The following is a 27,825-nucleotide window of genomic DNA, read 5'->3' as shown; positions in this document are numbered from 1 at the left end:
GGAATTTAATTTTTTTGAACTTCCAAGGCTGATTTCTTGACTTTTGATAATTATTGGAAAAAATGATAAAATAGATGTTCAATAATTTTATTGGAAGAATCTGTGTTCCAATTTTCAAGTCTTTAACTTTCTTAGGTACAGAGATATGAGCAATTTGTTCCTATCCTAGAAATTTAATTTTTTTTAACTTACAAGGCTGATTTCTTCACTCTTGATAATTATTGGAAAAAATGCTGAAATAGGTGTCCAATAATTTTATTGGAAGAATCTGTGTTCCAATTTTCAAGTCTTTAACTTTCTTAGGTACAGAGATATGAGCAATTTGTCCCTAGGAATTTAATTTTTTTGAACTTCCAAGGCTGATTTCTTGACTGACTTTTGATGATTATTGGAAAAAATGCTGAAATAGGTATCCAATAATTTTGTTGGAAGAATCTGTGTTCCAATTTTCAAGTCTCTAACTTTCTTAGGTACAGAGATATGAGCAATTTGTTCCTATCCTAGAAATTTATTTTTTTTTAACTTACAAGGCTGATTTCTTCACTCTTGATAATTATTGGAAAAAGTGCTGAAATAGGTGTCCAATCATTTTATAGGAAGAATCTGTGGTTCTATTTTCAAGTCTCTTACTTTCTTAGGTACAGAGATATGAACAATTTGTCCCTAGGAATTTAATTTTTTTTATCTTACAAGGCTGATTTCTTCACTCTTGATAATTATTGGAAAAAATGCTGAATGGGTGTCCAATAATTTTATAGGAAGAATCTGTGTTCCAATGTTCAAGACTCTAACTTTCTTAGGTTTAGAGATACGAGCAATTTGTTCCTAGAAAGGAAATCCTCAGAAACCAAGTCTGTTCTAGGCATACATTTTTACGATCCATGATGAGTTATTATTAGAGCCAACTGTCTCCTAGTACAGTGAAATCCAAATTAGACACAATCGAATGCTCTTGACGAATCACAGAAAACTGCTACAGTCGATTACCACCCATCAATGAATTTGACTGATTAGCATAATAAACAATGATTACTTAATATTCGAAACTCGGTAAGTACCAAAATGGGTGTCGATATATTATACGAGAAAATCGGTATGTATATAAGCCCCCGGAGGCGAGTTTTATTAATCTGAGTGCCACTTTCTAACGAGATTGCAGACGCTATGAATGCACAATGAACCAGACTCGCTATCGACTATCGAGAAACGGCCTTTTGGCAGGAATGCAGTCCGCGGAGTGTGTGTGTGTGTTGGCATGCAGTGAAATTAAAAAAAAAAATAAAATAAAAAATCGGAAATATGATATTGCCCCGGTAACTGGTTATAGCATGCGAACGGCGATAACAACGAGAAAATACCTACCGGCGAAGTTTTGCTTTTTTTTTGTTGTTCTTGTTTCGCTCGCTCTGTTACATTGTTTAAGTTTGCCTTTTAATCGCTTATAATCGAAATAGAAGACTAGTGCAAGTAAAATAACGAAACCACGTTTCATTTATTACAGGAGGAGAATAAATTTTCATCTATAATAATTCTTCTTCTTAAGGGGTTGTTCACGCTTTACATATATTGGGTGTCAATTTGAAAAGTTCTTACCCTTAATGCATTCCTTGTACTTGTACAATCTTTAAAGCAGCTAAAATAACCCACAAGTGATGAATAAGGAACTAAAATTGTGGACATATTATGCGTCTGTACAAAATGCCGATACATTAAGAACTTTACACTGAAAAAATTGTGTAAGAATAAATGTTATAGTCAGAGGAATTTTCCTTTAAAAAAAAAAGGGCAAATGGGGACGGTAATAAATTATTAAAGCAATTTCTATAAAATTATAATTGAAAGGTCTTTAAAATTGTGATTTAAAGCGTTGCAATTTGGTAAAAATTAAACGCGCAACCTGTTTCGTAAAAATTGTAGGATTGATAGAATTGAAAAATGATTTTGTTGTCAAAGAATTCCGCCACAAGGTTGTCAAACATAAAATATTACTATTTTTCAAACTTTTTCTATTAATATTTAATTAACTTTTAACAAGGACTAAGAGTAGACTTAAATAGACTAGAATATATTAAAACCAATAGCTCTCTCGATCACTTTGACACATTTTCTGAATTCATTGTAGCAAAATATGCGACTCAGTATTAATTACCACTTGATGAGTTTATAATACTCTCAGATTTGCTTTCATATGCTCATAGGATTTCTTGCTACAAATCAGACAAAATTTACTACAATTTGTAAAAAAAAAGGGCGACGCAACATTGTAGTAAAAATTACAAAACCATTTTTTTACAATGCTTTATGACGACGAATATGATAAAAGAATAGAGTTTTGTGAATTCATGAGTCATCACCCGAATATTATGCTAAATTTTTCAAATGGAAATCTTACCATAAACAAAATTACACAATATATAGACATACACAATATCTCCGAAAATTTAAGGTTGGATATTCTCGGAAATGCTGCTACTACTGGTCCATAATTTATTGACATAACTTAATAGGTGAGCTGTACTTTAACATGCTTAAAGAAACTATTGATCCAGCAGGAGGGTATTTCGTCTCATTATTGTCTTGCGTCCCGGCAGAAGGGCCTCCAAGACTACCGGATTTAATACTCTTAGTCCAGGCAGTAGGGCTTTTTACCTTGCAAAAGATGGGGTAGAAGTTATTTTGGAATATGTTAGTTACGGGTAGACTGTGACCAAATATACAAAATTTTGACCTTGGGCGGGTCGCCATCTTGGATTACACATACAAAAACAAAGGTTTTTTGGCATTATGTCCGTAATGGGTAATTTTACGACAAAGTATGACATAAACAAAATTAAAGAAAACAAAATTTCCCACATTTTATGTATTTACACTTTTTTTATACCTCTAATATACAAAGATTTACACGGACACAAACATGAAGTTCTTTAAAAAAATACTTCAAACAACCAATTTTTAGTTTTAAAAAATATGTTTTTAGCTATTTCAGTGATATTTTTTCGCTATCGTTGATAGTAAAATGTCATATTTAATTACATATCTCTCACGAAATTGAAACAATACTTACAGCAAACTGAAAGCTTATTTCCACACCACCATGAGGTAAAGCTAGTCGGCGCGTTTTTTTTTACCGTGGTGTCCCCTGTAGGCCTACTCCACATATTTCACTTTTCATTTACGTTTCAGTTTCTCTTTTAGATGGTCACGGTTAATTTATGTCTTCATCCTGAATTTCGTCATCTAAGTCATTACCATTTTTTTGGATAATTGGGTTCTCAATTGATAATAGTTTCTCATCCTCGTCCTCTGTGGCATTGTCGCATGTCTGACCATTACAGAATCTACACATAATAGAGCAATTCAGTTCAGCTTTTTTGCAGCTACATGCTCCTCCGCAATCTTTTTTACCATAACATAAAATAATTGTTAATAATATTTCTGGAGCTGATTCCTCTGTCATAGTTACGGGAGAAAAACCATTTGCACCAGGTTTCCATCCCCAGTCGTCTGCCTTTTTTTGGATTCCATATCATTGTTGAACTTGATGGTATGTTCTAAATAAATGATACCGTGCGACGTTCCTAGTTGGTGGGAGAGAGGCAAAATTAAATCTATTTTTTGTGGATGATATATATTTTCCATGTTACCGCCATACAAAGGGACAAGAAACTGTGCTCCTCTTCCCTCAATACATGCTGGTGTGGCGTCATGTTGTTTAAAGAGGTCAATGATGCCAGTGAGTTTGGTTGAAGAATTTCAGTTTTCCTTGGTTAAAAAGGGACGATGTTGTGTCACAGCCACTAAACGCATGAAGAAAGAGAATGTTCTCAGCTGCCTCTTTTTGTTGTAAGCCCTTTGCAGAGTACACTCTTTCAGGATTTTTACCTCTCCCAAGTTTGCAAAAGTAAATGTTGTCTAGATGTGGCCACATCAACGCTGTTAGTAGAACTAAAAGGTCCACGTTTTCTCCGATCATGAAAACTGCATCAAATGTTGATCCTAAGGAAATCGCTGTATTCACAATCGTAACATCAGCATCTTCTTCAGCCTGCTTAACTGTAATAGTAGTTTCTTTAAATTTTGATTTATATCGAGATTTTTTAATAATTTGTTTAAGGGCATAGGGCCTCGTACCAAAAACAGTATTGTAAAAATTGTGTTACCTTGTGTTGACATAGTTTTAAATTTATGTAGTAGTGCAAGGCGCAAATGACATAATATATTTGCCTATTTGCCCTTATGGTATATAATTAATTTAACTTTGTACTTTGTAAAATTAAAAAACCCCGTTTATAAATACGAAAAATCTCGAGTTCTGAGTATTTTTTTAAGAATACCATCTTTGTGTCCATCTAACTCTCTATATATTAAACGTACAAAAAAACTGTTAATACATAAAATATAAGAAATTTTATTGTCGTTAACTTTGCTTAGAACATGTTTTGTTGTAAGGTGAACAATTACGGAGATAATGTTAAAAAACTGTTTCTTTGTACTCATAAATAATATATTTCTAAATAATTCCTACCCCACCTTTTGCATGCCAAAGACCTTTTTTTGAACCCTTTTTTTGATCTTAGAAGGGAATTTGTAGCAGAATTCCGTGTGAATTTTTCCGAAATATTAGGGAGGAGTATCTAAAGTAGTCTTTGAGGTTGCTTATAGGAAAATAGAAATTATTTTCAGCAACTTATAAGATATAGTGCATAAGTAGATCCCGTGTGTTTTATTGTAGAAATTTCTCCTTTGCTAATAATAAGGTAAAATAATCAATAAATTCAAATTCGCATGTTTACAGAAAAATTATTTAGTCAGTTTACAATTTCTATAGGTTAAAAAATATTTTTAGGGTACCGAGATACTTTATGTATCTATATGTACAATAGTGTATTTATTATCTGTCCTTATATTTATTTTCTATCCTGCGTTGATATATATTCTATATCTTTTGTTAAACAATTTTCAGATATTAATTGATCTTATTTCAATTGGCAACAAGTTTTGGGGCTATATAATTAAGAAACCTTTTTTCTGAATTTCACTATGCATTTCCTAATGCAAAGAGGTGAATATTTGTAGAAAAAAACCCTAATACGAAGCCTCTGTACTTCGAATTTCCCATTTGTCTTTATAAAAACTCGTTGATATTGGGAATAATTGGGTACATAAGGATATTTTAGTACAACCAAGAATATTCTAAATTAAAGGACAACAACTCGGTCTCGGTTAAGGTCTGATGGATGCTCTTAGGAGCGAAACACGTGTCACCACTTTAACTCTTTCAATTTCAAGAATATTCTAATAAGGAATTTTTTTATTCATACAGGATAAGTGTTTTTTAATTTTTAGCAGATCATTTTTCTATCGCCCTTTAAAATTTATCATATTTCCCGAAAAATCAGACCTCGTTTTCCAACTGACAATTTAACGCCTCTCATGCTATTTTTCACGTTCCAATTAATTTTACTACCATTATCCTCGCTCATCATTGCATTTTTTCAGTATTATCAACATCTCATATATCTTGAGCGGTATGCAAAAATTAAATTAGCAGAAAATTACGCGTGTTGCTGATGTAGGCGTAATATGCACCTTTACTCAGAAAAGTTTACGTGCGATTGGCAATAATTGTATTACAGAACTGGTGAAATAAGGATACGGTTTTGCTGGTTGAACTATCACGAAGAGCACTGCCTTAGCAGACAAACAAACAGGGGAAACGTGTAATTAGTTTTAGCACATTCATATGTTTAATTTGTATTAATTATTTTAACACGCTTCATAACTCGGAATAGGAAAGGAAAGCCAACATATAAAAAAGTGGGATATTCCACAAAAATATTTTAATTATTTTAGCACGTTAATGGTACATATGTATATTCTAGTAATATTCCTGGAATATGCAAGCAAAAGTTTTTTAAATAATTAATTAGTCGTTGAACAATAGTAAAAGTTAACAACATTTTTACGTATTTACGCCTAAACTAATAAAAACTAAATTTTGACATTATTACCATATATACACGGTCTGGTGATTACTTTGTGCAACTATTCATTATCATATTTACCATTGAAAGGTTATTTACCTGGCTTAGATTAAATTAAGGGAAATATCTGAAATTTGAGCACAAAGGTTTGTCAGATTGGTCTCTTCAAAAAGTTATCTTACATTTTTTCTGTAAAATGTACTGGGAAGCCAATAATATGGAGGTTATGTTGTTGTTGTTTTGAGCACATGTGATTTTTTTGCTAATTGATTTTTTGTGGTCTATTAATCATATCAAATACTAAATCTGTGCTTATTTTACTGGTTTATATCCAGTTCAATGGTGTAATTGGAGTTAACATTAGTGGTCACTTCTAGCATAAAAATTTTGCATGTTTTTTAATTTCTAACCTGAAAGATATCTAGTGAACAAATGAAATGCTATGTTTGTGGTGTCTGTTGTGTGGCTCGGGAAGACAAACAGCAATTATTTGGGTGTAAATGTGATATGTGCTGTAAACCAATATGTAGAAATTGCTGCGGTGTGAAAACAATAACTGAAATAAGATCAATTCTGCTTCAAAATCGTGCTACCCTTCTTTGGTGTCCCAAATGCAAAGAATCCATTGTTGAGCAAGCAAATGGGAAAAAAGGTGATCCCACTTGTAGTCAAAGTGGTAACACAACTAAAGACAACTCATTAATAACCAACAGAGCTCTCGAGGTTGAAATTACATATTTAAAAATGCTTTTTAAGGAGGTGGAGGAGAAGAATGATCTCTTAAAGGTAAATAATGAACTGCTTACTAAAAGGGTTACTTCTTTGGAGCATAAACTGGAGAAGACTGTTGTGAACTGCGGTATTGAGACGAATTCCAATCCCACTGTGTCTAACAGTAGTGTTGATATTGAACAATTTATTGTGGAGCACCATGAACGGGAAGGCAGAAAAAGGAATTTCATGTTATTTAATTGCCCCGAATCAACAAAAGATATTAAGCAGGCAGTTACATCAGTGATCAGGGAGTGTGTGGACTCTAACATTTCTGAAGATGATTTTAGGGTTTACCGAATGGGGAGGCAGGTTGACAATAAAATCAGGCCAATTAGAGTGATATGTCACTCTCCAGAGCTCCCTCAAATGGTGATTGCTAACGCCGTCAGACTCAAAAAAAGTACTAATTTGAAACACCTGTCTCTTAGTATGGATAAAACACCGAGGCAACAACAGGAGTATCGAAATTTGAAGGCAGCACTTCAGACGCGTACGGAGGCTGGTGAGTCAGGTCTGAGAATTGTCTACTCCAATGGATCCCAGAAGATTGTGTCCTTGGATAACAATCGTAAACAAAAAAACCAATAGCCTTGTCCAACGGGGATATCTCTGCAATTTACCAGAATGTTCGGGGACTTAATAGCAAAACACACGAATTCTACAAGTCAGTGTCCGGTGGCGATTATTAACTTATATGTGTATCTGAGACTTGGATTCAGGATGGTGTACGGGATCAGGAACTTTTTGAAACTAACTATTTAGTGTATCGTAAGGACCGAAATCTCGAGGCTCTTGGAGTCAAAAGAGGAGGTGGAGTTCTTGTTGCTGTTAGACATGACTTGGCATCTGTCAGGGTTGATTTGAAGGACTTGGAGGTCATACTACCATCTATGGATATTGTGGGTTGCAGAGTGTCTGTAAACAAGACAAGTTTTTATATTTTTGTTATATATATACCACCAAACTCGCCTTTAGAAAATTACTTGTCTCTCTTTGATTATCTTTCCTCTTTTAGGGCAATTCAGAACCAAAATATTTTGTTGTTGGGGGATTTTAATATGAGGTTTATACAGGATAATGTTTATGATTGTAACACTAAACTTGCTGGCCTAAGGGATTTTATGGCGTTTTTGAATCTCTCTCAATTTAACAATGCCCTTAACTGCAACAATAATTTGCTTGATCTAGTTCTCTCCAACTTCCAGTGTTCTGTGGATAGGGACGACCAACCCCTTGTCACTGAGGATGCATATCACCCTGCTATTAATATCTCGTTGAATCTAGTCAAATTCGAGAGTGTTACAGATTTCCCCTCCAACAATGAGAGTCCTAAGTATAATTTTCGGAGGGCTAATTTTCCCCATCTTTACCAGCTTATCTCTGGTGTGGATTGGACTTTAATACACACCCAGTCAGATGTTAATGAGGCAGTTAAAACCTTTTATGACAAAGTCCATGACATTTTTTGTCTAGCTGTTCCTCGTTTTCGATCCTCTAATAGTAAATACTCATATCCTGTGTGGTACACTCATGAAATTAGGAAATTATTAAAATTAAAGTCTAGGCTACATAGGAGATGGCTTCATACACGGTGCTCTGCTGCTTATGAGGATTTTAGAGCTGCTAGGAGGGTAGTAAAAACATAAATGGATCTTGCTTATCACGAGTATATATCCAGGACTGAGTCAGCTATTCGGAGTGATCCAAAGCAATTCTGGAGGTTCATTCACCTTAGACGAAACAACTCTCGCATTCCAGGTTCTATGAGCTATACAGATACCACTGTTTTGGATCCTAAAAGTATTGTAAATGCTTTTTCTGATTTTTTCAGGAGTGTTTATGTTGAGTCCTCTATTGCTCAGCCCAAAGAATCTGATATATATGGTTCAGACAACATTTTGGTCCAATCTTTTGTTGAGGCAAATGTAAGAAAAGCTTTACAGAAGTTAAAAAACAAAGAAACTGCGGGTCCTGACCAAATACCTTCATTTCTTTTGCGTGACTGTGCATCGGCCCTGGCTGTACCACTCTATCACTCAAGACCAATACATTTCCGGAAGAGTGGAAAAAGGCTAAAATATGTCCAGTGTTTAAGAGTGGCGACCATGGCAGAATAGAGAACTACAGACCGGTGTCAATTCTCTCTAATTTCTCGAAGGCCTTTGAGATATGTGTGCACGATCAATTGTCTCCTCAAATTAAGCACATAATTACAGAAAAGTAGCATGGTTTCTTTCAGAAAAGATCTACTGTCACTTTGTTTCCTGTTAAATAATGTAATTTACTTCTTCTAAATTCTGTTTTATTGACAGCTTTACTTATTTTTTAATGACATTTATCAAAAAGATGCTTTTTTTTTCTCAATCTGTTTTGTTATGATTAATTTTGGTAATGTGTGTAAATTTTATGAAAAATTTTCTTAGAAGTTATGTTTGTTTGAAATTTAAAGTGAATTTGGATTTTTTTAGTTTTTAGGATGCTTGTACACAAGATTTTGTTGTCTTACGTAATATAGCACATTTTCTTTCTTTCTTTCTTTCTTTCTTTCTTTCTTTCTTTCTTTCTTTCTTTCTTTCTTTCTTTCTTTCTTTCTTTCTTTCTTTCTTTCTAATATGGCTTGTTTCTTGGAAACAGTATATCTAGCTATAAATCAGAAAAGCCAGTTGGATGTGCTGTACACAGACTTCTCGAAGGCTTTTGATCGGCTGGATCACGGTTGGTTTGCTGGCACGGAAGCTGGCTTTGGCTGGATTCCATCGTTGTCTGGTGGAGTTCTTCATCTCATATCTGACTGGCAGGCTTCAGTATGATTGATGATGTATTGAATTTAATGGTTCTGTTCGATCTATTTATTAATGATTTAGTTGATTGTATGGAGAGTTTCTGTCTTTTATTCGCTGATGATCTGAAGTTGTTTCGTATCATTCGTACTATGCTGGACTGCCTGAAGCTGCAAGAGGACATGAATGGGGTCTTTGAAAGGTGTGAAAGAAATAAACTACCCCTAAACTGGACAAATGTAAAAAAAATGACAATTTCCATTCTTCATGAAGAGATTTTATACCCACATATATTGAGTGGTTCTCAGTTGCTAGACTGTTCTTCAGTGAAGGATTTGGGCATTGAAGTAGATAAGAGGCTCACATTCAACCAGCATGTAGCACAGGTCACTGGTTCAGCCTTAAAATCCCTCGGGTTTATAGTAAGGTCCACTTCTCAATTTAAGAATATATCCAGCTTGACTGTATTGTACAATTCATTAGTAAAGTCTAAATTAATATAAGGCTCTATGTTGTGGTTCCCCATCTATGATGTTCATGTTAACAGACTGGAGTATGTACAGCGCAGATTCTTAAAGTTACTTTCTGTTAAGTTGGATGGAGTATATCCAGTAAGAGGTGTGGAACAGGAGTACCTGCTGAATAGATTCAACTATTTGTCACTAAAGCAAAATACTATTCTCTCTAGTCAGATATTTTTATATAAACTTTGCAATAATAAAATTGATTGTTCTGAGCTCTTAGAGAGGCTACCTCTATTTGTTCCTCCTGCCAATACAAGGAGGCACCATATATTTTATCCCTCTCTTAACTTAACAAATCTGTCCAACAAAGCTCCACTGTGCCCTGCTTGTACATGGTATAATCAGATGAATGCTATAGATGACGACATCTTTAGCAGCACTGAATATGTTTTTAAAAAAAGGATGTGTTCCTCTCTTAATTTGAATGATACCTGATTATTTTTCTGTGATTGTTATCATTTGGTTAGTGTGTCTTATATTCTTACAATTATGCTATTGTTTTAAATTTTAAATTTTGTTATCACTCTATATTGGATCTTATATTATTTTTTTATATTATTTTTTTTGTACTACTTATTTAAGGTGCGTATAACACTTGTATTGTTTTAATTTTAATTATTTCGATTGTCTTGTAATTGGGAATTTTCCTGTTGGACAATAAACTATTTGAATTTGAATTTGAATTTGACCCCTTAAAATTTATATGGGTTTTCCTATGTGGCGCTCGGCGACGCACCACCGGGTATGAAATTTGCATTAAAGTTAACAGGTTCAAATCGTTATTTTTTTTTCAAGTAATCATTCAAAAACCCAAATGAATATGTTGGTAACTTTATTTAAAAAATCCAATTTCTCCCTAAAAATTCTCTATAATAACCGTTTTTGGTTCTCTCTAACAGTCTAACTTTAACTGTTTTAAAGTTGCTTATTGATTATGAACATAGTAGCGGAGTAAAAACCGGCTCGAATTCTCGCGTTTTTTTTTTTGACGTATAACCAGATTTTTTTTTTTTTTTTTTTTTTTATGGTAAACACAAGCACAAGAGGAAAGTCCTATGTCACTCTTGGAGTGGTGCTTGCGCGAAGATATTTGTGGGCATTTATCTTCAATCGCTGCAGGTTGTATGCGTCGGGAAATATGTGAGGTGGAATATAAGTCCTATACTAAATTATTGGGAATATTACTGGGCATCTGAAACGGAGTTCTACGACATCGCTAAGGTGTCCCGATTTTTTATATATTGAAAAAACTTCAAGAATCGCCATAATTTAGAAACTCAACTTTTTGACACATAACTCGCTCTATCGCAAAAACCGCTCTAGCTACTAAAATGATTTTTTTTTAAATTTTTAAACGCATTTCTTTGCGCACTTATTGCAATAGAAAAAATTGAGGTGGTTTTTTTTTTGTTATTCAAAAAATGTAAAAAATGTGCTGGTCACCGTTTAGGGAGATACTTTTTTCAGCAATCGAAAAACTTTTTTATTTAAAGGAATTTGACCATATAGTCTGCAAAGAAAATTTAGCAGACACATTAAAAAAGTTTTAAAAAGAAACTGCAACCATTTATCTCTAATAGATTTTGAGTTATCGATTTTTGAATTCGGAGCTCAAATCGCGCGCCAACTGAAAAGGGATTTATTCCACTCACCGCGGGTTGTAGTCACAGGCAATTTCTCCTTTTTACTGACTGTACTTTATTGTACTGTACTTAATTTAACTGCACACTGTTCAGTTTACTGTAGTACGTTTCTGTCTGACTAGTGATTTCGATGTAATACGATTTTAATTAGGATTTATATTAAATAAAAGGCAGAAAATAGGGTTGACAAGGGAAACAAATTCTAAGAAAATCAAAAAAAAAATAGTCGGAGTGGCGTTCTGAGGATAAATCGAAATGAGGGTAGTTCTTATGAACGGTTTGCTCCGATGCACTTGCTGCATGTAAAACCTTTCTCCATAAATAAAAGGCACTCGATACATTAGTTTTTTACTTTCCAAAATTTAGTACATTTCCGATTCCGAATCAGATATTTCATTTTATTGCTGCACGATTTGCATTTGCATTGGCAGCAACATTTCAAGCCATGTGTTACACAAACACATCGGGTGGTGCAGCCTCTGTCGGAACAGCAAATTGATAGAGCACTTCGAAGATTTTCCGGTATAGGTGCTTTCGTGGTTAATATAGGAGTCCACATTGTTCCAACCATAATCGCCAGGATCTTCAGAAGCGGGCTCGGCCAAAGGGCTACTGTACCAAATTTTCATTTGGTAAATGCACCTGAAATATACGATTTTATGATATAGCTAGGATGTTGTAATTAATATATTTTTAATTACCTTTTCAAATGCTGCTTAAATGCCTGTTTTGTTAGTCGTAGTTGCCATAAACAGTCTCAAATCATTCAGGTTTTTGATATTGGCCTTTTTATTTTTGTACAAAAGGAGAATATATTTTGTATTATATGCGATTGCTTCCTTCTCAGGAATATAAGGAATTTTATGCAGCTCTGACAACACATTTATATTTTTATTTAATGTCTCAAAAGCTGTTTTTTTCCCAATTTTATAGAATGCACTGATGGTGTCACATCCGGTAAGGCAATGCATTATTAAAAGATTTTTGGAAATCTGGGGGCCCAATTTTTCGACGATGTTGTGGATCGCTTATTCTTATTTTATCCCAGCTGAATAAATAGCTGAGGAGTTTTAAGGTGTACAGTTGTACTGTAGTAGTGTAGGAGGAACACATCCGTGTCAACTGATTTGACAAGGATTGATTCATACATTTGTTGATCAGCTAGTACATGTAGAATTATACGGGTGTACGCTTCTTCATGTGTGCTGTTCAATATGGTTAAATTTTCGGGATCTCTATTTTTAGTAATAAGAAAAACGTCTTTTGGATTTTGAAAACCTCCTGCTACAACCAATTCTTCGTCATCTTTAAGCAATGGTGGTCTATTTTGTACCAAACAGTTTGTCAAAAAAATAAGCAATGATGCTTTATTTGATAAAAACTCGTCTAGCTTGGGTACCTTTCTGAAGCCAGAAACCAAAAACTGACTAACGTTCGAGTCGCCACGTCTACATCTTTCACCTTGTTTAATTGACGAATCTTTGTATTTGTATACTAGACGCATTTAAAACTTTGGGGTATCAACTGTTCAAATAAATAGGTGTTTCAAATTAAAAATTTCAATATAATAAATACCTAGTAAAGCGTACTTGCAGTGCGCGCGGTTAGTAGAAAGTTGCCGCGGGACAACCTCGAAAATGTTCCTGCGATTGGAACCCCGAATTGAAAAATCGATAACTCAAGATCTATTAGAGATAAATGGTTGCAGTTTTTTTTTTTAACTTTTTTAATGTGTCTGCTATAATTTCTTCGCAGACTGTATGGTAAAATTCCTTCAAATAAAAAAGTTTTTCGATTGCTGAAAAAACTATCTCCATAAACGGTGACCAGCACATTTTTTAAATTTTTTGAATAACAAAAAAAAACACTACCTCAATTTTTTCTATTGCAATATGTGCGCAAAGAAATGCGTTTGAAAATTTAAAAAAAAATCATTTTAGTAGGTAGAGCGGTTTTTGAGATAGAGCGAGTTATGTGTCAAAAAGTTGAGTTTCAAAATTACCGCGATTTTTGAGGTTTTTTGAATATGAAAAAATTTGGATCACTCTAGCGATGTCGTAAAACTCGATTTCAGATGCCAATAAACATGCCTAAAAAAATCGATAAATAAGCGTCTTTCGACCGCGTTTTTACTGCACTATAGATGTCACATTCAGAGAATATAAAATGAGTGTGTGCGCTTAATATATAGTCTTAGAAAGTATGATCACATTTTCAATCCTGCATTTTGGTATTTTTGTAAATAGAATAAGAATCACAGTGATAAACACTTAAAGAGCGTCTGATTTCAGCGGACCTTTTACGTGTAATGCACCATTTTCTTATTTTCAATAACAATATTATTATTATTATTATATATACTTAAGATCAGTTGGCCAAGTGTTTAGCATATATTCAAACCTCTTACAGGCTTTTGACATTCCTTCACAACTTTTTCAAAATAACTTCCTAGGTACTATTAACTTGAATCTTTTCATTCTTACAGCTTGCCTTAGGATGTTAGCGTCTGAATATGGCACCGTTGGATTCCAGCAGCACAAGTATGCCTGTTCCACCATGTCTGCCGAAACGATAAGCGAGAGCTGCGGTAGTAGAAATAACCGAATAAGAACTATAAGGTAAGCAATGCGAATTTTGAGGTAGGGTTGTTACAGTGGAACCGGACCTGTTCTTTTGGTTTAAGTTTCAGCGGGCTATTCCGCGTACCTATTACCAGAAATCAGAAATACCTGTTCCGAGTGCGTCAGTCAGTCCATGTAAAATAATGATGGCGATTTGACAATCCGAGTATTGAGACTGATTGGTATTATTTGGAACCAAATCGCCAAACAGAAATTAGTTTTGACTTGGCGATTCTGCGGACAGTGTATCGTAGAAAAAGTCAGAATAGCAAAGTTATTCCGAGTTTTTTATTAAATTAGTACAGTTACTTGGTTTTACTGAGTCAGTATTTATTTTTAGATAATAGGTATAGGTACCTATATCCTAAAAAGGCGCTAAATTTCCATCAAAAGAAAGGTTAATGGCGAACAATATTAAATAAAAATAAACAAAACTAAATAATACAAAATATGTATTATTTAAAAAAGTAACAAAAACAAAAATAAAAGAGTAACAATTTTGAAATTTTTTTTTAACTTTTTCTACAAAATTTGGCGGTAGAGTTCAAAAATAAATTTTCTAGATGTTTTGCCATAAGACGATTGCGACGGTCACTTAAAATTTTACCTGCTTTTGAAAATAAACTTTCACATGGGACCGACGTCGCAACAGCACATAATTTTTGTTTTGCAAGTACACTTAAATTGGGATATATATATCCATGTTCCCTCCACCATTCCAATGGGTCCTTTTTTCGATCCAGAATAGCGTCCTCCGTATATCTGCACTTTGAATTTTTTTTTAGAAGTAATTTTGTCAAATATATCCCATACTGAAAAAGTTGTTTTTATATTTAAATTATCATTTACATTGCTTGTAGATGGTTGTTGAGCCTCAAGTATTTTTATTGGATCTTTTTTATAAATAATATCACTTACCTCTACTATAATATTCTTCTTTACTCTTTCTAAATTTTAAATGCCAAATTCTTAAAACGTGGGTCTAAGTATGTAGTTACTACCAATGAATTACTACTATATTCCACATTTCCCACTCTATTACGAAGGCCGCTTTGCAATTTTTTAATTATTATCTTGGCAGATGTGCTCTTTTAAAAGCTCACTGCATACATCTAAAAGAAGGGCCCATTTATCCAAAGTCAATTGAGGAAGATTAATATCGATTATAGCTATTGTAATCCGTACAGCTTCTTCTAACTCAATAAATTGCTCTACCATGTAGTAGGTAAAGTTCCACCTCGCAACCACATCCTGTAAAAGTTTCTTAGTGGTTTTTAAACCAATATTCTTCTGAAACTTCATTAATCAAACTATAGTTTTCACTTTCTCTAGAGTGCCTGCTACTTCAATGAGTGAATCGCGAACTAGTAGATGAAGAGTATGGGCGTAGCATCCGAAAAACTTCCATCCCAGCCCATTTGTAATGGCATTTTTCACATTGGCCGCATTATCAGATATTGCTAAAATATTTTTTTTAATACCTTATTCCTCTGCTATGGTTCTTAGTTCCGCATTTAGATTGGCACTTGTATGAGACTGATCGAATACGGCGCATTTCACAAGAATGGTTTGAATATAAAATTTTTTATCTATGAAGTGTATTGTGACTCCCATAAAGTTTTCATTGTTTGTGGAAGTCCAACAATCTGTTGTCAAACAAACTGCCACTACATCTTTGACCAGCTCTTTACGTTAAACTGAACATTGTTCGTAAATACTTGAAATTATTGCTCTAGAAATCACCGTCTACTGGGAAGTTCGTAAGATGGATTTAGGGCTTTGGTATATTGCCGAAACCCTTCATCCTCAACTACGCTATATGGCTGAAAATCTGTATAAAATTGTTTTAATAACAAATCGTCAATTTTTTTCTTTGAGGCTGTATTCAATCTTTTGGGCACAAATGAGGAAATTTTTGACTGATTTTTTGATAACTTATGGTTTCCTTCTTCCTTTTTTGCTATGTGGCACATAATACTTGTACTGGATGAGCAGGTGGAGGTCCGTTGGCTGTCGGTGTCCACAAAAGCTAAAAAATACAGAACTAAAAATACATGCAAAAAAAACTCGCCGCCCCGTCATTCAATCATTCTTTTCGGCGGAAATCAAAGTGACTGCCGCGCGCTATCCAAAATGCCGCGCATGCTGCAAAAATAATAAATATTTAAAAACATAACCGCTAATTCATCGAAAACCTGTGATACCGCCAGCAGCGCCACGGTTCTCTTGCAATTTATTTGTTAGAAATAGGTTGGAGCTGTAATAGGTATCTGGAATAGGTTTACATGTAGAACTGGTACAGGTCGGAATAAGTACATTAAAAAGCTATTCCATAACATCTCTATTTTGAGGCTTAATAGTTCTTTTATGGCGTTTTTTAGGTTAGTGAGACCCAGTCATGGGCCCCTACCACCTCCCGGTGTAAACTACCGTCACGGTCCCTCACTCGGGTTCAGTATCCGAGGTGGAAGAGAACATGGAACCGGGATTTTTGTTTCTTATGTGGAAGTGGGATCGGAGGCGAGTCTACAAGGATTAAGAGTAAGTAATATTTTCTAAGAATCACTTAGACATCCGCTTGCATGCGTATCAGATAACTACCAATCTACGCATTCCTTATAGACAATCATTAGCGAAAGTGCCAGAGTCACTTTCCCTCGTGGCAATAGAATTATGATTGTTTACACACAAAATGTTGGGAATGGCAATTAAAAGTATTTCCACTGAATGATATTTTATAATTTCATGAGAACATTCTTGACTGGGTACGTTTGTTATTTGCGTATCTGTTGTTGTTACAACAATGCGATGAGCAAATGGTTATTAATTAAAGCCATTAGGTCATATGGTTATTGCAAATATTATGCTAAATAATTGGGCTATTGTTTTTTTTTTTTGTGTGAAGTGAAAAGGATCCGAGTCAAGAGGTTCAAGATTGCATCAAGTTCTAGAAGTACCAATTTAGTTTGACAAATATGAATGAATGGAAAATATAAAGGTCTTTATATTGGAACATTACATTAAATCATTTACATTTAAAAAGTATGTTACATGTGTCAAAAGTCACGAAAGTGTCAATTTATGTTTGACGTTTCACGAAAGTATGACGTGTATTTCACATAGAACCCGAATAATAAATGCCCAATTAAAACTGGAATGTGCATTCAACATGTGCCATTTTGATTTTCCTCTTTAAATATTTGATAGTAAATTCTTGTTTTCTTAAAATTTATTTTTTAATTAAATTTCTTGTTGCATTTCAAAAAAATATTCATCAGTAAAAAGAGAATAATTTTCTAATTACAAAAATACCAAACACCATATATCTAACTTAACCGTCTACGAAATAGTAACTTTTACAGTTTCCCTAATTTTTAAAATTGAATATATCAGTAACAAGTAAGTAATAATTTTTTGTTAATTTCGTCAGTAATTTTATTAAACTTTTCCAAATTGGAGTGTTTACTCTGTAAACATACTATTAATTCAAATGTTACATAACAGTCCCATAAAAAAAAAGAAGAACTTTGACACTAAACATAAGCCATTATTAAAAACAAATGCCGGAACGTTAATATTAGAAAAAGAACCGTAAAACAAGTGAACCACGTTGGTCCAAAACCACTTTTGAACTCATTATTAAAATAACCGCTCTTAACTCGTTTTCACACAACAAAATGAGCATAATATACAATATCAAAGAGGATATGAAGGAGTCGTTGACTTTTGTTAAATGTTTATATGCGTGACTTGAAGATGATTTTCACTGTTATTGTTAGTTAGCAAGTTAATTATTAGCTTTTAGTGTACCTCAATTAAGTTGGAAAGAGATAGAGTATAGAAATGATTACACCAGTTCTCATTTTAACTCTAGAAGAGAGAAATGGAGTTTATATGCACTTATAAGTGATGTTTTATCGCACAGGCACTATTGCAAGGCAAAACCAAATATCTCATGATTTGCTCTACATATTTTAATGAATTCTTTGTTTATAGTTAAAAAAAACCCCATTAATCAAGAATCACATCATTTTTAGCAACTGGAGTGGAGTTATTCATTAATTTGTAAGAGTTAAAAAATTTTCTATAGTACAGGCACTCCTGTAAGGAAAATCCAAATATCTCATGACTAATGTACACATTGTAATGATTTCCTTGATTATAGTTAACGGATACTTCAAAAAACCCCAATAATCAAGAATGACATCATTTTTAGCAATTGGAGTGGAGTTATTAATTAATTTGTAAGAGTTAAAAAAATATGTTATAGTACAAGCACTCCTGTAAGGAAAATCCAAATATCTCATAATTTGCTGTACACATTTTAATGAATTCCTTGATTATACTTAAAGGATACTTCAAAAAACCCCAATAATCCAGAATCACATCATTTTTAGCAATTAGAGTGGAGTTATTCATTAATATGTAAGAGTTAAAAAATATTTTATAGTACAGGCACTCCTGTAAAGAAAATCCAAATATCTCATGATTTGCTGTACACAATTTAATGAATACCTTGATTATAATTAACGGATACTTCAAAAAACCCCAATAATCAAGAATCACATTATTTTTAGCAATTGGAGTGGAGTTATTAATTAATTTGTAAGAGTTAAAAAAATATGTTATAGTACAGGCACTCCTGTAAGGAAAATTCAAATATCTCATGATTTGCTGTACACAATTTAATGAATTCCTTGATTATAGTTAACGGATACTTCAAAAAACCCCAATAATCAAGAATGACATCATTTTTAGCAATTGGAGTGGAGTTATTCATTAATTTGTAAGAGTTAAAAAAATATGTTATAGTACAGGCACTCCTGTAAGGAAAATCCAAATATCTCATAATTTGCTGTACACAATTTAATGAATTCCTTGATTATAGTTAACGGATATTTCAAAAAACCCCAATAATCAAGAATCACATCATTTTTAGCAATTGGAATGGAGTTATTAATTAATTTGTAAGAGTTAAAAAATTTTCTATAGTACAGGCACTCCTGTAAGGAAAATCCAAATATCTCATAATTTGCTGTGCACAATTTAATGAATTCCTTGATTATATTTAACGGATACTTCAAAAAAACCCCAATAATCAAGAATCACATCATTTATAGCAATTGGAGTGGAGTTATTAATTAATTTGTAAGAGTTAAAAAATGTTTTATAGTACAGGCACTCCTGTAAGGAAAATTCAAATATCTCATGATTTGCTGTACACATTGTAATGATTTCCTTGATTATAGTTAACGGATACTTCAAAAAACCCCAATAATCAAGAATGACATCATTTTTAGCAATTGGAGTGGAGTTATTAATTAATTTGTAAGAGTTAACAAAATATGTTATAGTACAAGCACTCCTGTAAGGAAAATCCAAATATCTCATAATTTGCTGTACACATTTTAATGAATTCCTTGATTATACTTAAAGGATACTTCAAAAAACCCCAATAATCCAGAATCACATCATTTTTAGCAATTAGAGTGGAGTTATTCATTAATATGTAAGAGTTAAAAAATATTTTATAGTACAGGCACTCCTGTAAAGAAAATCCAAATATCTCATGATTTGCTGTACACAATTTAATGAATACCTTGATTATAATTAACGGATACTTCAAAAAACCCCAATAATCAAGAATCACATTATTTTTAGCAATTGGAGTGGAGTTATTAATTAATTTGTAAGAGTTAAAAAAATATGTTATAGTACAGGCACTCCTGTAAGGAAAATTCAAATATCTCATGATTTGCTGTACACAATTTAATGAATTCCTTGATTATAGTTAACGGATACTTCAAAAAACCCCAATAATCAAGAATGACATCATTTTTAGCAATTGGAGTGGAGTTATTCATTAATTTGTAAGAGTTAAAAAAATATGTTATAGTACAGGCACTCCTGTAAGGAAAATCCAAATATCTCATAATTTGCTGTACACAATTTAATGAATTCCTTGATTATAGTTAACGGATATTTCAAAAAACTCCAATAATCAAGAATCACATCATTTTTAGCAATTGGAGTGGAGTTATTAATTAATTTGTAAGAGTTAAAAAAATATGTTATAGTACAGGCACTCCTGTAAAGAAAATCCAAATATCTCAATTTGCTGTACACAATTTAATGAATTCCTTGATTATAGTTAAAGAATACTTCAAAAAACCCCAATGATCAAGAATCACATCATTTTTAGCAATTGGAGTGGAGTTATTCATTAATTTGTAAGAGTTAAAAAAATATGTTATAGTACAGGCACTCCTGTAAGGAAAATTCAAATATCTCATAATTTGCTGTACACAATTTAATGAATTCCTTGATTATAGTTAACGGATACTTCAAAAAACCCCAATAATCAAGAATCACATCATTTTTAGCAATTGGAGTGGAGTTATTCATTAATTTGTAAGAGTTAAAAAAATATGTTATAGTACAGGCACTCCTGTAAGGAAAATCCAAATATCTCATAATTTGCTGTACACATTTTAATGAATTCCTTGATTATACTTAAAGGATACTTCAAAAAACCCCAATAATCCAGAATCACATCATTTTTAGCAATTAGAGTGGAGTTATTCATTAATATGTAAAAGTTAAAAAATATTTTATAGTACAGGCACTCCTGTAAAGAAAATCCAAATATCTCATAATTTGCTGTACACATTTTAATGAATTCCTTGATTATAGCTAACGGATACTTCAAAAAACCCCAATAATCAAGAATCACATCATTTTTAGCAATTGGAGTGGAGTTATTAATTAATTTGTAAGAGTTAAAAAATTTTCTATAGTACAGGCACTCCTGTAAGGAAAATCCAAATATCTCATGATTTGCTCTACATATTTTAATGAATTCTTTGTTTATAGTTAAAGAATACTTTAAAAAACCCCATTAATTAAGAATCACATCATTTTTAGCAACTGGAGTGGAGTTATTCATTAATTTGTAAGAGTTAAAAAATTTTCTATAGTACAGGCACTCCTGTAAGGAAAATCCAAATATCTCATAATTTGCTGTACACATTTTCATGAATTCCTTGATTATGGTTAAAGAATACTTAAAAAATTCCTAATAATCAAGAATCAGATCATTTTTTAAAATTGGAGTAGAGTTATTCATTAATTCGTAAGAGTTAAAAAAATTTTCTATAGTACAGGCACTCCTGTAAGAAAAATTCAAATATCTTATGATTTGCTGTACACATTTTAATAATTTCTTTGATTATGGTTAAAGAATATATTAAGCAACCCCAATAATCAAGAATCACATCATTTTGTGCAATTGAAGTATAGTTATGCACTAATTTTCAAGAGATAAATGATGAATTTATAATTAGATACTCAGCAATTAGAAACCAGACCTGTCACCATGCATGTGTTGTTCCTCCCTATAAATCATTAAATATAAAATCGTAAGGCCCCATTATAACGCTAAAAAAATCGCATTAGAAGCAGGAAATAATTAAATTAGATAAATCAGTTGTGTATTTTGCTAATATTTATGATTTCCGCCATAAAGCGATTATAGAATGGGAGATACAACGAACAACTGAAGGCAAAAAAGCCCTTGAGTGTGTTTTTTTCTTGTTTTCAGTTATTATTTGCTCTCTGTGGGAACTAATAAACTGTAAGTCCGCGGGGAATAGATGAAGTGAACAGAAATTGTGGTCTACCGGTAAAAATATGGTTAACACCTGCTTCGATAGTTAAGCGATGCGGTCTGATAGTAAAACCGTTTTTACCACTATAGAAACCGATAAATTTATATAATTGTTATTAAGAAATTATTGGAAAAAAGAATTTTTATTTAATAATGGAAAGAGGAACATGGCACCATAATCGAACATATATTATTTATTGGTAAACTTTAAAAAGGATTATCTCGTAAACGGTTTGAGTTAGACATATGGTGCTTGGTACTTTTATAATCAGAAAATTATTTTATTTCTACTGGCAGGAATAATTTTAAACTATAATTGGAAATTGGATTAAATTTTTGCCTTAGGTCAATTGAACATTTACCATCAAATAGAGAAAATTGTTCTGATTAAAATGAACCCAAACAGCATATAATTATCTCACTCCGTTGCTGAGATATTCAATTTTAAAGTTTGATGTATATAGAGTGAGCCAAGTAAATTGGTAAACTTTAAAAATGATTATGTCGTAAACGGTTTGAGTAAGATATATACTGTTTGGTATTTTTATAATCAGAAAATTATTCTCTTTCTACTGGTAAACATATTTTTTAAATACAATAGGAAATCGAATAAAAAGTTGCCTTTGAGGAATCAAGCATTTTCTAATAATTGAGATATTTAATTGTAAAGTTTAAAGTATATAGTCACTGATACATCATTAAAATCACTAATGAGATGTGATAAACGTAAAGCAAAAATACTTTTATTCGTTCTGAGTTTAGAATTAGTGCCGTGAATAATAATAATAAATTCCCTCCAATTCAAAACAGAGATAATAATACCACTAAGATAAATACTTTATCACTGATTTTCTGATCAGTGAATTAAAAGCTTCATTTAAATTTACTGCTGAGATAAATCTATAAAAAATCACTTATCTTGAAATATTTTAACGGATTATCGATGAACCTTCAAATCACTACTTAGTTAAATTAATGCTAAGTTAAATAATTTTTCACCTCCAGACCGGTAAAAGTTGAAATAATTGTAAAAAAGTCGCTGATAAAGATATAAATGATAAAAAAATACTTTTACTAATTCTAGGCTTAAAATCACTCCTGTGATTAACCTTTTATGACATACAAGTCGACGAGAAAAGAAGACGTTCTTGCACTGATTCCTAGGTCAATAATATCACTGTTGTGATAAATAGTTTAGTGCCTCTAGATTGAGAAGAGAAGAAATCACTTTTTTCCGGATTCTGGTCAGAGAAAAAATCACTAATAAGATAAATATCGAAGTGCGTTTTGAGACCATCATTCGTGAGATGAATTCCAAGTAGATAAGAGAAAAAAATAATTAATTTCAGTGGCGTGATTAATAATTGCACAAAATTAAAATCTTCTTATGAGAAACTCATAAGAAGAGAAATGTATTTCTTTCCCTGATCATAGCTTACAGTTATTATTATATTCTCTTCTAAGATGTCCATCATCTTTCCCCATCGTAAAAATCGAACTTATTCATCCACAAATTGCATTCGCATGCATATATTACGCAACTAATAATAAGTGAGCCACACACGAGAAAAAAAATTACGATTATATTATAGCCTGATCCTTTTTTAGCAAATGTTATGATAGTTCTTGAACCGCTCCAAGTTGTTATTTTGTAAGAAATTGCGTGGCAAACTTAATATCCCCTTTAGGTAATTTACACACCCACGAACTCTTAAGAATCACTCAACAACATTAGGCAACATTTTCATTGCAATATTGGTCATTTACCTTATCAAAGGCTTCTGTGAGATCTATGAAGATAGACAAAGAGTCCAGTTCTTTTTCCTGTTCTCAGATAAAAGTCAAATAGATTGCTTTCGTGATTTGACTTACTCAATATCTCTAGAACGATTTAATTTGCAAGGAAACTTGTTAGGACCTTTTTGATAAAGAATCTCATTAGCTTTAATATGAAAGTAAAATCAATAAAATCGGTACGTTCAGTTTTCAAAATATTTAGAGTTTTGTAAAGCCTTTGACAGCCTCAAAATTTTTTCAATATATTGAAATATTACTCAATATCTCCAGAAGGGTTGAATTTACGAGGAAACTGGGATACCCTCAGCTTTCATATTAAACTAAAATCAATAAAATCCTTGTCAATCAAAGTGGATTATCGGAATATTTAAATTTTTGTAAAGCCTTTGACATCATCAAGATTTTTTCAAAAAGAAGAACCAGGTGATCTATTATACTCCTAATCCATCTTAAACTTTTAAACTGGGATTTATTGATAACTCTGTCTTCTGATACTGAGTCAGTCCATAGAACCAGCCCTGATCAGTCTGCTCATCAATCTGCAATCAATGTGTCAAACTTTCCCATTGATTCTATATCTGTTTCTCTGTATTTTGTCCTCACGATATAAGTGAACCTCGTCGCATAAAATAAGCAAAGATAATGCGTAATGACCGCGTTGACTATAAAATTATACGTGCTAGGGTACTATAAAATGATAATTGCCTATTATTGAGACATCGTCGATAAATTTACAAGGTAAATAGGTAGGTCTATGGTATGTTATTTACGCGTATATGAGGTTTTTTAAATTTATAGAGCAAACATGGGTTATAGAGATGATCATTTATTTTTTGTAGGTAGGAGATCAGATTATCAGAGTGAACGGGTTCGCGGTCGACGATGCCGTCCACAAGGAGGTTCTTCAGCTCATTTCCAACCACACACATCTTACGCTAAAAGTCCGAGGTAAATACGTTTTTTTATAATAATCATTTTAAATAGCGATCTTTATTTAATATCGTCCGTCCGGCGGATGTAGAGAGGCAACACTCACCGGAAATTGACCGCATCTCTCTTTCGTCCACTGAGATGCGATCATAGTAATTATCAGAATTTTATTATTAAATTCATACGACTAAACTTATTGACTAACTTCAATTAAACTTATTTTTATAGAAAAATGTATCAGATTATAATAAGCCAGTAGTAGAAGGAGTATTGCCTAAAACCCCCAAATGGTGCGTCTTGTCTCCAAGTTGGTTGTTGGATTTTGTTGTTTTCTAATTCATTTAACTGCGACTTAATAATAATAATAATAAGTCTTTATTTCCAACAGGCGACTTGCCCAATAACAGTAAACAGTTGCAAAACAATGAAAAATATAGTTTAAAAAAAAAGAACACAAAACAAACCTAAAAAAAATAAAAGAAAAAAAAATAAAGTTGCAATCTCAAAAGTTATCAAAAAAAATTAGAGCAAATAACTATTAATATGATATAAAATCCAATTATAAAAGTTTAACAAGATAATCAAATATTTAACAAAATTAAATTAAATTAACTGCAATACTAACTATAACTTAAACATATGGGTCTTAATCCCAAGAATAATGATCCACCATAAATATTGTCGATCACATGAACCGGAGAGAAATTTATATCACACATGTGGCAGATCTGATTAAATGGAATTATGGAACGGCCAGCTATGTCGCCTGATTTAACACCACGTGATTTTTTTATGAAGGCGTTTAAAAACTAACGTCTACGCTGCCCAATCAGAGAAAGACAATAAAAGGATCATAAATGAGGGTCAAATGATAACATCTGAAAATGTTCTGAGACTTCGCTTTCAGCAAAACCTTTATTTTTGTATGAAGAATTTAATAATTTTTTTTTATATGTTTGTATCTTTGTAATCTGTTTGGGCTTGTTTGCTTTTCCCAGAGCCCAGGATGGCCATTAAGTAGGATTAAAAACAGGCTGGCACCATCTGTGTAATGGGTTACACTACTTTTCATCAGATGACAAAGTCAGCTATGCAAGGACCAAAGTGTCCAAGAGACAAAAATGACTATAACTTCCTTGTTTTTTAACCGATTTTGATCATTTCAAAATTTCTGAAAAGGAAATTTTCCTCTCATTAAGTAGATTGATATTTTCCCTTCCAGGCGTTTTTTGCTTGATCTGAATCGGTCCAGAACTACTAAAGTTACATAAATTTGTATAGTAAAAGTCAACTATGCAAGGATCAAAAGTGTCCAGGAGATCAAAATGACTATAACTTCCTTGTTTTTTAACCGATTTTGATCATTTCAAAATTTCTGGAAAGGAAATTTTACTCTCATTAAGTAGACTGATATTTTTTCTTCCAGGCGTTTTTTGTTTAATCTGAATCGGTCCAGAATTACTAAAGTTACATCAATTTGTATAGTAAAAGTCAACTATGCAAAGATCAAAATGTCCAGGTGACAAAAATAACTATAACTTCCTTGTTTTTTAACCGATTTTGATTATTTCAAAATTTCTGGAAAGGAAATTTTGCTCTCATTAAATAGACTGATATCTTCCCTTCCAGGCGTTTTTTGTTTAATCTAAATCGGTCCAGAATTACTAAAGTTACATAAATTTGTTTAGCAAAAATCAACTATGCAAGGATCAAAGTGTCCAGGAGACAAAAATGACTATAACTTCCTTGTTTTTTAACCGATTTTGATCACTTTAAGATTTCTGGAAAGGAAATTTTGCTCTCATTAAGTAGACCGATATTTTCTCTTCCAGGCGTTTTTGTTTAATCTAAATCGATCCAGAATTACTAAAGTTACATAAATTTGTTTAGCAAAAGTCAACTATGCAAGGATCAAAGTGTCCAGGAGACAAAAATGACTATAACTTCCTTGTTTTTTAACCGATTTTGATCATTTCAAAATTTCTGGAAATGAAATTTTACTCTCATTAAGTAGATTGATATTTTCCCTTCCAGGCGTTATTTGTTTGATCTGAATCGGTCCAGAATTACTAAAGTTATATAAATTTGTATAGTAAAAGTCAACTATGCAAGGATCAAAATGTCCAGGAGACAAAAATGACTATAACTTCCTTGTTTTTTAACCGATTTTGATCACTTTAAGATTTCTGGAAAGGAAATTTTGCTCTCATTAAGTAGACCGATATTTTCTCTTCCAGGCGTTTTTTGTTTGATCTGAATCGGTCCAGAATTACTAAAGTTACATAAATTTGTAAAGTAAAAGTCAACTATGCAAGGATCAAAGTGTCCAGGAGACAAAAATTACTATAACTTTCTTGTTTTTTAACCGATTTTGATCATTTCAAAATTTCTGGAGAGGACATTTTGCTCTCATTAAGTAGATTGATATTTTCTCTTCCAGGCGTTTTTTGTTTGATCTGAATCGGTCCAGAATTACTAAAGATACATAAATTTGTATAGTAAAAGTCAACTATGCAGGCATCAAAGGGTCCAGGAGACAAAAATAACTATAAATTCGTTGTTTTTTAACCAATTTTGATCACTTTAAGATTTCTGGAAAGGAAATTTTGCTCTCATTAAGTAGACCGATATTTTCTCTTCCAGGCGTTTTTTGTTTGATCTGAATCGGTCCAGAATTACTAAAGTTACATAAATTTGTATAGTAAAAGTCAACTATGCAAGGATCAAAATGTCCAGGAGACAAAAATGACTATAACTTCCTTGTTTTTTAACCGATTTTGATCACTTTAAGATTTCTGGAAAGGAAATTTTGCTCTCATTAAGTAGACCGATATTTTCTCTTCCAGGCGTTTTTTGTTTGATCTGAATCGGTCCAGAATTACTAAAGTTACATAAATTTGTATAGTAAAAGTCAACTATGCAAGGATCAAAATGTCCAGGAGACAAAAATGACTATAACTTCCTTGTTTTTTAACCGATTTTGATCACTTTAAGATTTCTGGAAAGGAAATTTTGCTCTCATTAAGTAGACCGATATTTTCTCTTCCAGGCGTTTTTTGTTTGATCTGAATCGGTCCAGAATTACTAAAGTTACATAAATTTGTAT

The 27,825-nt window shown here is 32.5% G+C and overlaps 1 protein-coding gene across 4 annotated transcripts in view; it reads left to right on the top strand.

Moving 5' to 3' along the window:
* The window catches only part of LOC126744454 (harmonin), a 98,611-nt gene that overhangs the window by 24,419 nt on the left and 46,367 nt on the right, over positions 1–27,825 (top strand). For all 4 annotated transcript variants that reach the window (XM_050451888.1, XM_050451887.1, XM_050451886.1 and 1 more), the window contains exons 2-4: positions 14,191–14,323; positions 16,708–16,867; positions 24,629–24,737. In XM_050451888.1, the coding sequence (XP_050307845.1) occupies positions 14,202–14,323; positions 16,708–16,867; positions 24,629–24,737 (391 nt within the window). In that variant the 5' untranslated portion in view covers positions 14,191–14,201. The remainder of the gene's footprint in view (positions 1–14,190; positions 14,324–16,707; positions 16,868–24,628; positions 24,738–27,825) is intronic.

Source organism: Anthonomus grandis, chromosome 14 (genome assembly GCF_022605725.1).
Source record: "Anthonomus grandis grandis chromosome 14, icAntGran1.3, whole genome shotgun sequence".
NCBI lineage: Eukaryota > Metazoa > Arthropoda > Insecta > Coleoptera > Curculionidae > Anthonomus > Anthonomus grandis.
Note: the sequence above shows the minus strand (reverse complement) of the source record. Positions and strands in the feature narration are given on the sequence as shown.